Source organism: Callithrix jacchus, chromosome 12, assembly GCF_049354715.1.
Source record: "Callithrix jacchus isolate 240 chromosome 12, calJac240_pri, whole genome shotgun sequence".
NCBI classification, from domain to species: Eukaryota; Metazoa; Chordata; class Mammalia; order Primates; family Cebidae; genus Callithrix; species Callithrix jacchus.
The window spans coordinates 43,379,074-43,391,626 of record NC_133513.1 but is presented as its reverse complement, the minus strand read 5'-3'; the positions used below and the strand labels follow the sequence as shown (position 1 = coordinate 43,391,626).

Genomic DNA, 12,553 nt, shown 5'->3' with positions numbered 1-12,553 from the left:
AGCTGAGGGGTCCTAAGTAGTCACTAGAGCAGTGCGCAAGGCAAACACCAGCTAAGATGGCTGGGAGAACAAGCTTGAACAAGGCAAGGCAGAGCTCTACTAAGGGAAATCCATTCCACAAAAGACAAGCAAGGCAGGGGCTCTCTGAGGCCTAGAGCAGCATGCAAAAGAGCAACTCTTTTCAGGTGGCAGCTCCCTAGCTGCTGCCCCCACATGCTGCTGCCTCTGCAGCCACTCCATCTGCCCCACCCCTGCCCAGGTATGCTGAGCAGCTCCCATTCTTTCCCAATATCTGGGCAGTACTGTTGAGATGAAGGAAGAGGAGAAGTGGACACAACAGGTCCTGTTTCTTAAGATCTGCAGTTATGAGTTGCTTTTGCAATCACTGCAGGTCATCGTGCAACTCAGTGGTCTCCAGACTCCTGATTTCTGGACATCTATAAACTAAAGACACTGATGATGCCACTTAACTCACAGAGCTGCGATGAGAAGAGTGCAGCTGAGATCAAGGCCTGATAGTGGTCTGCAAACTCTAGTGATGGATGTGCATAGTGTTGTGAATATCAGTGGCAGGTTTCTGGAACGCAGGTGGGGATAAGAGTGAGTGAGTCAATAAAGAAGAAAATTGCCCCACTTCTTGAAGGGAGTTTTTGGGGCTGGGCAGCTCAGGGTGCAGGGCGGGCATAAATAGTGAGTGCCTGCCAAGCAAAGGCTAGTTTGTTCGGAGCTCCTGAGGCCTAAGAAGAATAAACCTGTAAGTGTCTCTCTTCTTGCCTTTTTTTTTTTTTAATTTTCTTCACGTCCTGTAAATATTCCCCTGCCCACCTGGGCAGTTCAACCTACTGGCGTGGAGGAAGGGAAGGTCTGCGTAGCTGTTCTGGTCTAAGAGGCATGGACACGGGAGGTGGGGAGCCCAGGAGGTCTTACGGTGTTCTTCTGCCCCTTATTCAGTAGCCTCAGCCCAGGGGGGCATTTGCTTTCTGAGGTGGGGGGTGTCACAGGGTGGAGGAGGGGGTGTGACACCATCTAGACCTCAGATGCCACTGTACTGTGTGGAAGCCTCAGGTGGAAAAATGCAATTCTAATTTCTCTCTAGGCTGTTTTCTGCCCTGATTTCTTCAGAAAGGACAGTGGAGGAGAGACAAACCTAGGCACTCACAGGCTGGGGTTCTAAACCCATCCTGGTGCCAACTGCCTGTGGAAAAGCAGGGCAAATTACTTTCTCATAGCTTCAGGTCTTTACTGTAAAAAAATATACTTACTGGGGTAGGTCTCTGATTTTCCAACCCATATTCAGAGGAGACACTCTTTTCACTGAAAGTGTACTCTGAAAGCTTAGCATAAACTGGGCACTGCAGGGGTTGAGGGGGACCACGGCTCTGCCCACTCCATCTGCTGCCCCAGCTAAGATGCCTCATCTGAATCCTGGGTCTGAAAACTGGGGTCTGCCCTCTCCAAGGGTCCTTCATGCCGCAGTGGCTGGTGGTGCCTCTGTGCCATCTTGAGCTTGCAGACAGAATGCCTATTGCCTTTCATTCTTCCCCAGACTCAGGCACAGGGCCCCAGGGTTGAGGCAGCTGCAGGCCACAGAACAGTGCCCTTGTTCTGGCTGGGCTCATGATTGATATGAGGATACCTCAGGAAGTGCTGACTTCAAAATTGAAAGAGGCTAGTAAGAAATAGGGGTCGTCCACGGCCCCAAATCACCGGTAGTTAGAAAAGAAAGCACTCCTCTGGGCAGGAAGCCCCTCCCTTGCCACCACCCCACTTGGCCTGGCGACCCCCTTCTTTGCGCAAGTTTCTCTGGCTGTGTTCCCAGCCTCTGCAGATCTAATCAGCTCTTTTCACTCTCGTAACTACAGTTTCTGATTGAGAGAAAAGATGCCCAACACAGGGAATATACCAGGTCCTGCTCTCAGTTCCTGACCCTCTTAGATGGTAAATGGGTGCCCTGTTGGATAGTTGCTCTTGCTTACCTGCAAAACTAGCCTTCTGCCCAACTCAGCCTACCTGGCATGTCCTCTTTCCACATAAGACTTTTTTTCTTTTGTAGACAGTCTTTCTCTCTTGCCCAGGCTGGAGTGGAGTGGTATAATCTCAGCTCACTGCAACCTCCACCTCCCAGGTTCAAGTGATTCTCTTGCCTCAGCCTCCTGAGTAGCTGGGATTACAGCACACACCACCACACCTGGCTAATTTTATGTATTTTTGGTAAAGATGGGGTTTCACCATGCTGGCCAGGCTGGTCTCAAACTCCCAACCTCAAGTGATCTGCCCACCTTGACCTCCCAGAGTGCTGGGATTACAGGCATGAACTACCATGGCTGGTCTCCACATAAGACTTCTTTTCCAAGCTCTTTCAGATGGTCTGGGGAGAACTCTAGGTGTCTCAGGCTTTCTCCTGCTGCTAGTTTAGTGTCTGAAAACTTTCACCTGAGTTCCCTCTGGGACATTCCTCTAGAGACAGCATCTGATTCAGGAATGGCAAATTGCCAGGCAAATGTGCACCACCCTCCCAGCCTGTGCTCAGGAAGGGCATCACTAAGCATTCAGGGCTCTGGCTCATTGTCAGACCAGCACTGTCAGCGCCAGTACGAATCCATGCAAGGCAGCAAGTGAGTAGATACAGGCTTGCCTTGTCAGTGCTAAGCCAATCACCTCAGTGGTACAGACAGGTGGGTGGTCTAGGGAGTGGTGGGGGGTCCTGCCCAGAGGAAAAATGAACTTTTCTTGATGTGACAGATGGACCCAGTGAGAAGTGCTACATTCTAGCCACTGTGCGAAAAGTAGTGCCCAAGAGAAGGCACAAGAAGAGAAGACATGAGCACCTGGGAATAGGGGGAGGCTGCTGTCAACCTCTCTCAGAGTTCCAGCTGGGTAACTCATGCCTTCTGCCCAGATCATGTGCCCACCTTGTCCCTAAACTGCTTTTGGATTCCTGCTGCTCTGGGCCCCACTACAGAGAGAAGGCAGACGTGGGGGCTTCTCATCACTTCCAGAAGCTGAGCCGAGCCCTAAACCATGTCCTCGAAGCATGAGCATGTCTTTTCTCTTTCTGTTCACCTCTCCAGGCCACCTCTCCAAGCTGCTCTTCCTCCTCTCTGCACTGGTCCTGCTCACACAGCCCCTGGGCTACCTGGAAGCAGAAATGAGGACCTACTCCCAAAGAACAGTGACCAATGCTTGCACCCTGGTCATGTGCAGCTCAGTGGAGAGTGGCCTGCCTGGTCGCGATGGACGGGATGGGAGAGAGGGCCCTCGGGGAGAGAAGGGGGACCCAGGTAGTGTGGGGCCATGGGCTTATCCTGCTGGGAAGGAGCGGTCATTAGAGTTGTAACCAGCCCAGCAACTCTGGGTACTTTGTTATGGAAGTCTTGGAGATGTGTTTCTTCCTCCCACGAAGGTGGGTTCCACACTACTCCACCAGCTGACAAACAGGTGGCTGTGCTGAGCCCCCATGTGCTCCTCCAGCACCCAACTGCCCTAGCTCCTCCTCTAGGATCCCCAGATCCTTCCCATCCCAAGAGCAAGCAAACGGGGTGAATTACTGATGCTGGGGGCCTTCTAGAGCCCTGTGCCAGCAGTTAGCAGTTGTTCATTCCAATTAAATGGTGCCTGTGAAGGGCATTAAGTATTTTTCATTTTTTTCAAGACAGAGTCTTGCTCTGTCACCCAGGCTGGAGGCCAGTGGTTCATTCTTGGCTTACTGCAACCTCGGCCTCCTGGGTTCAAGCTGAGTCCCTGCCTCAGCCTCCCAAGTAGCTGGGATTAAAGGCACCCAACACGGAGCCTGCTAATTTTTGTATTTTCAGTACAGATGGGGTTTCACCATGTTGGCCAGGCTGGTCTCTAATTCCTGACCTCGTGATCTGCCTGCCTCGGCCTCCCAAAGTGCTGGGATTACAGGAATGAGCCACTGTGCCTTGCCTAAATATTTTTAATATTTAATTAAATTCCACTGTATGAAGGGTGAGAAAAGATGGGGCTCCATGGTTCCATTCTCAAGCCTACTCAAGAGGATTTGCCCTAATACATTACAGGGAGAAAGGGCACTCACATTTCTTTGTCCACCCCAGTGCTTGGGCATTCACTGGAGTCGTTCATTTAATCCTCCCAAGTGTCTTACAGGGGACATAGTAATCTCCTTTGACAGGTAAGAAAACGACGATGCAGAGAGGCTAAGTAACAACCTTTCTGGAGGCAGAAAGGACGAGGGCTCTGCACCAGGCTGGCCTGGGCTTGATGGCTGGCTCCATCTTCACACCTGGGAAAGACCCTCAGTATCATTTTTTTATCTGCTACTAGGAATGATATCTGCCACTCAGTGGTGAATAATTGAGCCAAAAGCTTTATTTTTTATTGAGTCTTTGGGATAAAGTTGCATTTCCTGCTGTACCAAATAGGTGAATCATCTTCGGCTTAGCAGAGGTACTGATGAGTCAGGGAATTGTTCCTGGAAATACTGCTCCCTCTTGTAGGGGAGGATCTGGGTCTTATTTTCAAGAAAGGAGAATTCCATGAACCAGCAGCACGAACCAAGGGACCTCTATGACAGTGGGCAGGGCTTCAAAGGGATCAGATAGTCCTTAACTTTGTGGAAAGATGAAGCAACATCCCCAGGCTTTGTGGGGTAAGGGGTGAGTGAGCATCTGCCTGTCCCTTACAGACAGAAGGTGGCTCCCAATGTGAATGGGATGGGGCCTGGGGAAGGCTGCCCAGTGGGGAACTCAGAATAAGGTGGGGTTCACCTTGGCAGCTCTTTCTCAGAGACTCCCAACTCATCTGGCTTCCAGTGGGGGCCCCAGATTCCAATCTCGGGGATCTTTCCCACAATGACCCTCCAAGTTTGCCGCCTGGAGCATGGTCAAGGTCTACCTTCCCCACCTATGTGCCTCACCCCATGCACATTGCAGGCCTGGCTTTGGGTGAGTACTTGGACGGAGGACAGCACACAGTGGGGCTGCAGGATGCTTTGGGTCCTCAATTGCAGTTTCTCCAGTCACTCCACTGTTACAGGTGTGAGGGTGGATGTCCTGGGAGGCCTGGAGCAACCTCAGAATCCTGACCCTATAGGTCTGTGTGGGGCCAAAGTCTGTGTACCCGATGACCACCCCTGAGGAGTTGGAAGCATGTGGTCCCCAGAACCTGCTACAAGGAAAATTGAAGCTTGGAAGAAGAGACCTTTGAGCAGAGGTGGAGGGTGGAGCTTGAGTTACTCTGACCAATAACTAAGACATGTAATGGAGGGTAAATAAGACCCAGATCCTGCCTTTGGGGGGAACAATTCCTTATTCCTCAGCACCTCCAGCATTCCTGCCCAGAAAGATTTCTGGGAGAGTCCCTCCAGGGATGCTTGTCTCCCTTGGACAAACCACACACCTTACAGCAGCCCATGAGTCCCAGCAGGACCACCCTGCACCCCTGCTGCTCCTCTGACCTCAGCGCCCCAACCCCTACTCAGCTCCAACCACACAGTTTCTTGCTGGCCCCATGCTCAGCCCCCTCCCTCCTTGAGGCCTTGCTGTTTGCTCTTCTCATGGCTGTCCCTGCGGCTCATACTTCACCTCCTTCAGGGCCTTACTCCCCGATCACCCTCTCCGTGAGGCACTCCCGGACCAGCCTACTGAAAACAGACCCTACCCCAACACACTGTATGCTTTACTTTTCCCTGTGGCATGGTATCTAACATACCATGTGTTGTACATTTTTAATGTTTTATTATCTGTTTCTACGAGATAGAGTTGAAGCTCCCCAGAGAAGGGCTGTTTATCCCCAGTGTTTAGGACAGTGGCTGGCATGTAGCAGAAGCTCCAGAGATATGTATGGAATGAGTGAATGGAAGATGGAAGGGGAGGAGGGGTTTTAGGAGTCAAGACAGCTATGGGCTGGGCCATAAAGCTCCACTTCAGGTGGCACTCAGGTGCAGGGCTAGGTCTCTGGGGACACTAACATACACATGAGTGCTTTGAAAGGCACAGGTGCAGGGTTTGGGGTGGTGCCTCTCCTTCACTCTGGTGCTCTTATGGCCTCCACACTTTGTGTGCCAAGAACAGGAGGGCTCTAAAGCTCCCTTCTGAAGAGTGCTGTTTTTCTCTTGGTCTATCTTCCTGCTGCCGGACTGGCCAGGGTGAAGCCCAAGCGAGGCTCCACCTGAGGTCAGGACATCCTGCCTTCAGCACAATGTGCTGTTGGGTGTCAAGGGTGTGGCCTGTCCTATAACCCTCTGTTCTTCTGTTTCATCCCTAATAAGGATTGTAACCAACAGCCGGACCCAGGTCATGGAATTCCACTGGGCATGGAATTCAGATGTTTCGAGGTAGTGGTGCTGCTGGGATACACCAAGCACAGAATCTTCCACCCATCCAGCAAATTCATCGTTACTCTCATCACAACCACACGTTCGTGCCCCCCACAACCCCCGGCCACCACAGAGGCCTGGCCTCCTCTGCCATGGGAGCATGGTTTACAAGTCTGAAATGTCACTTCCTCTCTGCAAATCTTCCTAAATATTCCTTGCCCTTAAAATTCCACTTTCTCTTTGAGGAAGACAGCTCTGAGTGTGTGTGTGCTGGGGTGGGGATGCTCGGATGAGATGAGGGACCCTTCATGCATTGTCTTCCTCTCCTGTTACCCTTGTCTCAGTATATGATGAACCCCTTGCTGAGGACTTGAGGCTAAGCTCAGATTTGCATCTGGCCCAGTGCTAGGTATAATGTAGATGCTGCATAGATGGCTCTTAGTGAACAAATAAATGAGCAAATGGACCAATAACTGAATGAACAAGTTAGCACTACCCGTCTGGTGCCACTTCTGGTTGGCTTCCCTGATATATATATGAAAAGCAAGAAGTGTAGGATCACAGGTAAGAGCTGACAGATTGCCTGCCATCAATGCAGTGGCCTTGGGGCAGGGGAAGGAGCACCTCATAGAAAGTCAGACAGGTGTCGGCTTTAATCCACCTCCAACTCTGGAAAGCTTCCTCCTCACCTATAGAGTGGGCATGCCAATACCCATTCCCTGGATCGCCACTGGACCCGGTGTGTGATGATGGAAGTCGCACACTCTGCAGAACCCTGAAGGAAGGCTGGGGGCCGATCCTGCAGGCGAATGGCCCTTCCTGGATCTAAAACCAGGTCTTTGTCCATTTCTTCTGCTGCCACAGGTTTGCCAGGAGTTACAGGGCAAGCAGGGATGCCTGGACAAGCTGGCCCAGTTGGGCCCAAAGGGGACAATGGCTCCGTTGGAGAACCTGGACCAAAGGGAGACACTGGGCCAAGTGGTGAGCAACTGGGCATTGACTTCAGGTGTTTCCAGGTGGTGGTGTGGCTGCGAGGATGTGCCAGCGGGCACGCACAGTGCCCATCTCAGGAAGAAGGAAAAAGGTTGTCTGAAGGTGGCACTGGGTCATTTCACGATGTGTGAAAGATGGGGACTGCTGTTGGGAGGACAACAACGCAGCTGCCAGACCTCTGTTATTACCCTCACCTTACTACATGCTCCTCCTGCCAAGAGGGTTCAATGTTACTGACTGGGCTGGTGCTTTTCCTTAGGACCTCCAGGACCTCCTGGTGTGCCTGGTCCAGCTGGAAGAAAAGGTCCCTTGGGGAAGCAGGGGAACATAGGACCTCAGGGCAAGCCAGGCCCGAAAGGAGAAGCTGGGCCCAAAGGTAAGTGGCTGGTCTGTGGTTGGTCTGAGAGTGGAAGGGAAGAAGGATAATGGCCCGTGATGTGACCTGAGGAGTGCTCAGAGTACCAGGGAAGGCCCAGACCCTCAGTGATACAAAGGCCTTGCCACGCACTCTCCCAATCCCCACAATAGCAATAGTTTCCTCTCACTCTCCACAGAGGGCCCCAGAAAGCAAGTATAGTCTCCCTACTTTCTCTGACCTTAACATTTTGGGTAAAAAGCTAAGAAAACCACACCCACTGAATGCACTCTCAGCTGGGTTTGTTCCTGTGTGTTCCTTCCTCAGGAGAAGTAGGTGCCCCAGGCATGCAGGGCTCGGCCGGGGCAAGAGGCCCCACAGGTCCTAAGGGAGAGTGAGGTGCCCCTGGTGAGCATGGAGCCCCTGGAAACACAGGGGCAGCAGGTGAGCAGTGGAAAGAGCTGGGGCTGGGCTGGGTCCAGTTCTCCTGTGCCTGCTGTGCCCACTTGCAGCTGTCAATGCCTACACCCCCACACCCACAAAGGCAGAGCTGGCATTGCTGGACCACAGGGAGAATCTATATCCAAGGAGGGTGCATGAGGGGGCTCTGGGGATGGTTCCTGTCTAGGGCGAGTGCGGTGCTAAGCAGCAGAGAAGTCCGGATACAGGAAAGGTTGGTTGTTGGGTGGGGCAGTTTATACAGCGGGGTTGATTGCTGGATGACAGGGACAGTCCGTGTACAGAGAGCTGCATAGCTGGTACTGGGGACTGTCTGTTTCTGGGCAATAAGGATAGTTAGTTCATGTACGGGAAGGTAAACTTGCTAAGAAATGGGCACATGGCTCACCCAGTTCTTTTTTCACCCCAGGGTCTGCTGGAGCCACGGGTCCCCAGGGAAGTCCAGGTTCCAGGGGGCCCCCAGGATTGAAGGGGAACAAAGGTGTCGGGGAAGCCCCACTGGGCATGGGTGGGCAGAGAGGAAGCCCTCCTTAGCTCAGGGCAGCCCCTCCTCTGGGATGTGTGCCCCACTGAGGGCAGGTGGTGGGTGGAACTCAGGAACGGTGGACAGGCTGGAAGGCAGGAGCACTGGGCTCTGGTCTTAGCCACTTAGTACTCATGGGAAAGCAACATGGGCAGCTTCTCCATCTGACCCTTGGGAGAACCGCAACTGCCTTCCCAAGTCATAGGCATTAAAACCCAGTGAATGGGAAACACATGAGTGTGTATTCCTGCCCTCAACTCCCCGCCCAGTGGAGACACCATTATATTCCAAGACTTTAAAGTCACAGTGTCATCTGGTTCAGTGTCAGTGAAGTACAGGGACCAATGTATCCATAGCAGAACCATAAGACATCCTTGCACAGCAGAGGCCGGCTGTGTCAGCCAATGTGGGCTTGCTGTGGGTCAGCCCCATAATATGTGCTTGCAACTAGACATTGTTCCCTCTGGGCCCAGACTCTGAGTTCTTCCTTCATTGTCTGGACAAGTCTTCTCTCGGCTATTTTCTCCCCTGCAGATGTCACTTCTCTGAGGCAGCAGGTTGAGGCCTTACAGGGACAGGTACAGCACCTCCAGGCTGCTTTCTCTCAGTATAAGAAAGGTGAGTTTCGATCTGAACCTGGGCCCAGCACTGGCATTGGGCCCCAGACTAAATCTCTACCTTGGTTTGGCCTTGGGTGGGGCTAGACCTTTGGCTGGTCCTGAGGGAGAGCCTGCCCAGGATCTAGGCTGGGAATGAGCTGGGACCTGTGTAGGGCTGGACCTGGGCTGTGGCAGAAAGTAGGGCTCAGGCTGGGATGGGGCTAGAGCAGGGCAGCCACCTGGCTCCCAGAGCTGGAAGTAGATCCAAGGTGGAAAAGGAGGAGGATGTAGCCCCTATCACCAGCTCACCAGGCTGGTAGTAGCATAGTCAAGGCCATCAAGCTCCTGAACCACCCTCCGACCTCAATGACACCTGGGCTCTGAAGCAAACTGTTGTCCTGAGTCCAGTGCGCTTCACTGGAGTCTGTTTCCTGCCTCCCTGTGCTGGTTCCTCTGATAAACAAGGGGCTGCCCAACACGGGCTGTGCTTCTTACCTCTGGGGGCCGGGTATGGGAGTGCCCGGTGATACTGCTGCACATCCCAACGCAGCAGAGAATCCAATCCAGGTGCTGTTCTAGGAGCTAGGGCTGGGGTTCTGCTCTGGGTGTACAAGGCAGGTGGGGACCTGACCTTGGTATATGACCATCAGATATCTCACTTTAGACGTGCTTCCGGTTCAGACAAGGCAGGCTGCCTCTGGGCCCCAGCCACTGCTGGGCTCTCCTTGCAGCTCTGGAGGTGTTTTAGAGCAGCGAGTTTGCCCTAACCCTGGAATCCTGAAAAGTCAGAGGCCTCCAGGGGCACACACCTGAATGCCTGGTGCCTGTTACAATCTCCACATCAGTGCCCAACTGCCCCTACTCTCCTCTGCCCTTCCTGACATCAGCTTTGAGTTCAGGCAAATCTCATTGAGCCAAAAAATAAAAAATAAAGTTTTCTGAAGGAGTGGAGCACAAAGGGGCTGATTAGGTGCGACACAGGGTTGGCTTCTAAGTACTCAAGCTCCGAGACGAGAGTTTCAAGCATTTGGTGTATTTCCCTTTCTGCGTATGCTTGCACTCACTCAGAGGCACAGTGACAGAAACACACAGAGGAACATGGGCATATGTGCCACCACATGTGTGTGCACTTAAACACCATCACTCACTCCACCTCCATCTACATACATGAGCTCGCATGTTGTCTCTACAGCACACACATCCAGATGAACCGTACATACTCCCATGTACCTTTGGATAGATGCACATATATTCAAAGGTATGCCCATATATGCACGTAGCACATAAACCTAGTAATGGCACATGAACTCTTATGCTGGCTTTGTTCAGGGTTGCTCTGGGTGCCACCCTGAGCCCGTGGAGAATCTTATGGATGATGGGTCAGGGTGCAGCCTGCATTCTGAGCAGGCCAACAAGGCCAGGGGCACAGCCTTCTCTGGAGCTTCCATTGACTTTGCAGATTTCCATGTATGGGCCCAGGAGCCACAAGGACAGACTAAAAAGAGGCACTTGACATATCACACAGGCAATGCTTTTGTGAACTGAGTCCTCATTTTAGAGATGAGGAAATGGAAACCCTGAAAAGGAACGTGACTTTCCCTTTCCCACGCAACAGCCATTGCCAGGGTGGATGGGAATGCCTGGTCCTCCATTTCCCATCTAGGGCTGTCTCCAGCACTGACACCACTCTCCTGCATCTTGCTCACTCATGCCTCTTTCAGATGCCCTCCTCCACTCCCTCAGCACCTCCCAGGCCTGCTGACTGGCTGGGGCATCACCCATGTGCATACTAAGAGGCTGACATGAGGCTAGACCCAGAGCAGAGATCAGCATCTGACAACTTTCAGATGTCCTCTCCTCTTCCTGCTCTCCCCTTTCCTCACCCCATCACACAGTGCAGACCGTCTCTGACAACCCCACATTCCCTACTGTTGTACAGGGTGACAGTGGGCTCGCTGCAAGGTGTTTTCTTTACTCTCAGAAACTGGCCTGGTCTACACCGTCATCAACTTGGGAAAAATTGCTCAGTTCTACATAGTAATCGAGAAATTGATTCTGGCACACAGCATGTGCCAAAATAGAAGAGCATGTCTGAGCTTTGGTGTTGAACTGAGTGAGATTGAATCCCTAACTGCACATTTGCTGCTTGTGTGACTTTGCGCCTCTTAGCTTCTCTAAACTCCTGTGCTCTCATCTGTAAGTGGGAAGCATGGTGTCACCTCGCAGGGTACGTCATGGGGTGGGGCTGTTCTGGAATAGTGTCTCTCTTGCATTCTTTCCGGCGTCCTGATGTGGTACCTGTTTGGGAGGTCTGAGAGGCTCAGATAGATGCGCAGATGTCTCGGAGCCCCTGAGCTTTGGCCAGGTGATGCCATAACCCCGACCTGACTCTTTTCTTCTCTTAGTTGAGCTCTTCCCCAATGGCCAAAGTGTTGGGGAGAAGATCTTCAAGACAGCAGGTGTTGTGAAGCCATTTGCGGAGGCACAGCTGGTGTGCACACAGTTTGGTGGGCAGCTGGCCTCTCCACGCTCTGCTGCTGAGAATGCCGCCTTGCAACAGCTGGTCATAGCTCAGAACGAGGCTGCTTTCCTGAGCACGACTGACTCCAAGACCGAGGGCAAGTTCACCTACCCCACAGGGGAGCTTCTGGTCTATTCCAACTGGGCCCCAGGGGAGCCCAACAATGACGGCGGGTGAGAGGACTGTGTGGAGATCTTCACCAATGGCAAGTGGGATGACAGGGATTGTGGAGAAAAGCGTCTTGTGGTCTGTGAGTTCTGAGCCAACTGGGGTGGGTGGGGCAATGCTTGGCTCAGGATCCTGACCAGCAACTCAGGGCCTAGCCCCTCATGCTGCCAATATCCTAATAAAAAGGTGACCATCTGTGCTGGGAAGGACTTCTCTACAGTAGGTGGCCAAAAGGGAGGGCTGCTGCAGGACACTGCAGAGTGAAATGTGAGGCCGCCTTCACACTGGAAGTCGTTTCAGGGGAAGAAGCGGCCAGCCTGCTTTCCCTATAAGGGAAAAAGCGGGTCTCCAATGTCCTTCCTGTCCTCAAACCTGATGACTCATTTCAGCCCCTTTTCTCAAACCATCAGCTGCATTTGACCCTGCGGATCTCTCTCCCTCTTCTTTCAAGGACTTTCTCCTCCCAGCTTCATGGATACACTCTTGCCTGCTCTTACTCTTTTTTTTTTTTTTTTTTTTTTTTTGAGACTGGGTCTCACTCTGTCACCGAGATTGGAGTGCAGTGGTGCAATCTGGGCTCACCACAACCTCTGTTTCCCAAGTAGCTGAGACCATAGGCATGCCACCACGCTGGTGA

The 12,553-nt window shown here is 52.5% G+C and overlaps 1 protein-coding gene across 1 annotated transcript; it reads left to right on the top strand.

Annotated features, from left to right (window-relative positions):
• Nucleotides 1-714: 714 nt before the first annotated feature.
• On the top strand, nt 715-12,122 carry LOC118146275 (pulmonary surfactant-associated protein D-like). Its single transcript, XM_078345417.1, has 6 exons — nt 715-754; nt 3,072-3,281; nt 7,163-7,279; nt 7,551-7,667; nt 9,163-9,246; nt 11,633-12,122. The coding sequence occupies exons 2-6, from the start codon at nt 3,149-3,151 to the stop codon at nt 11,923-11,925; spliced, it is 744 nt and encodes a 247-aa protein (XP_078201543.1). The 5' UTR covers nt 715-754; nt 3,072-3,148; the 3' UTR covers nt 11,926-12,122.
• Nucleotides 12,123-12,553: the final 431 nt, after the last annotated feature.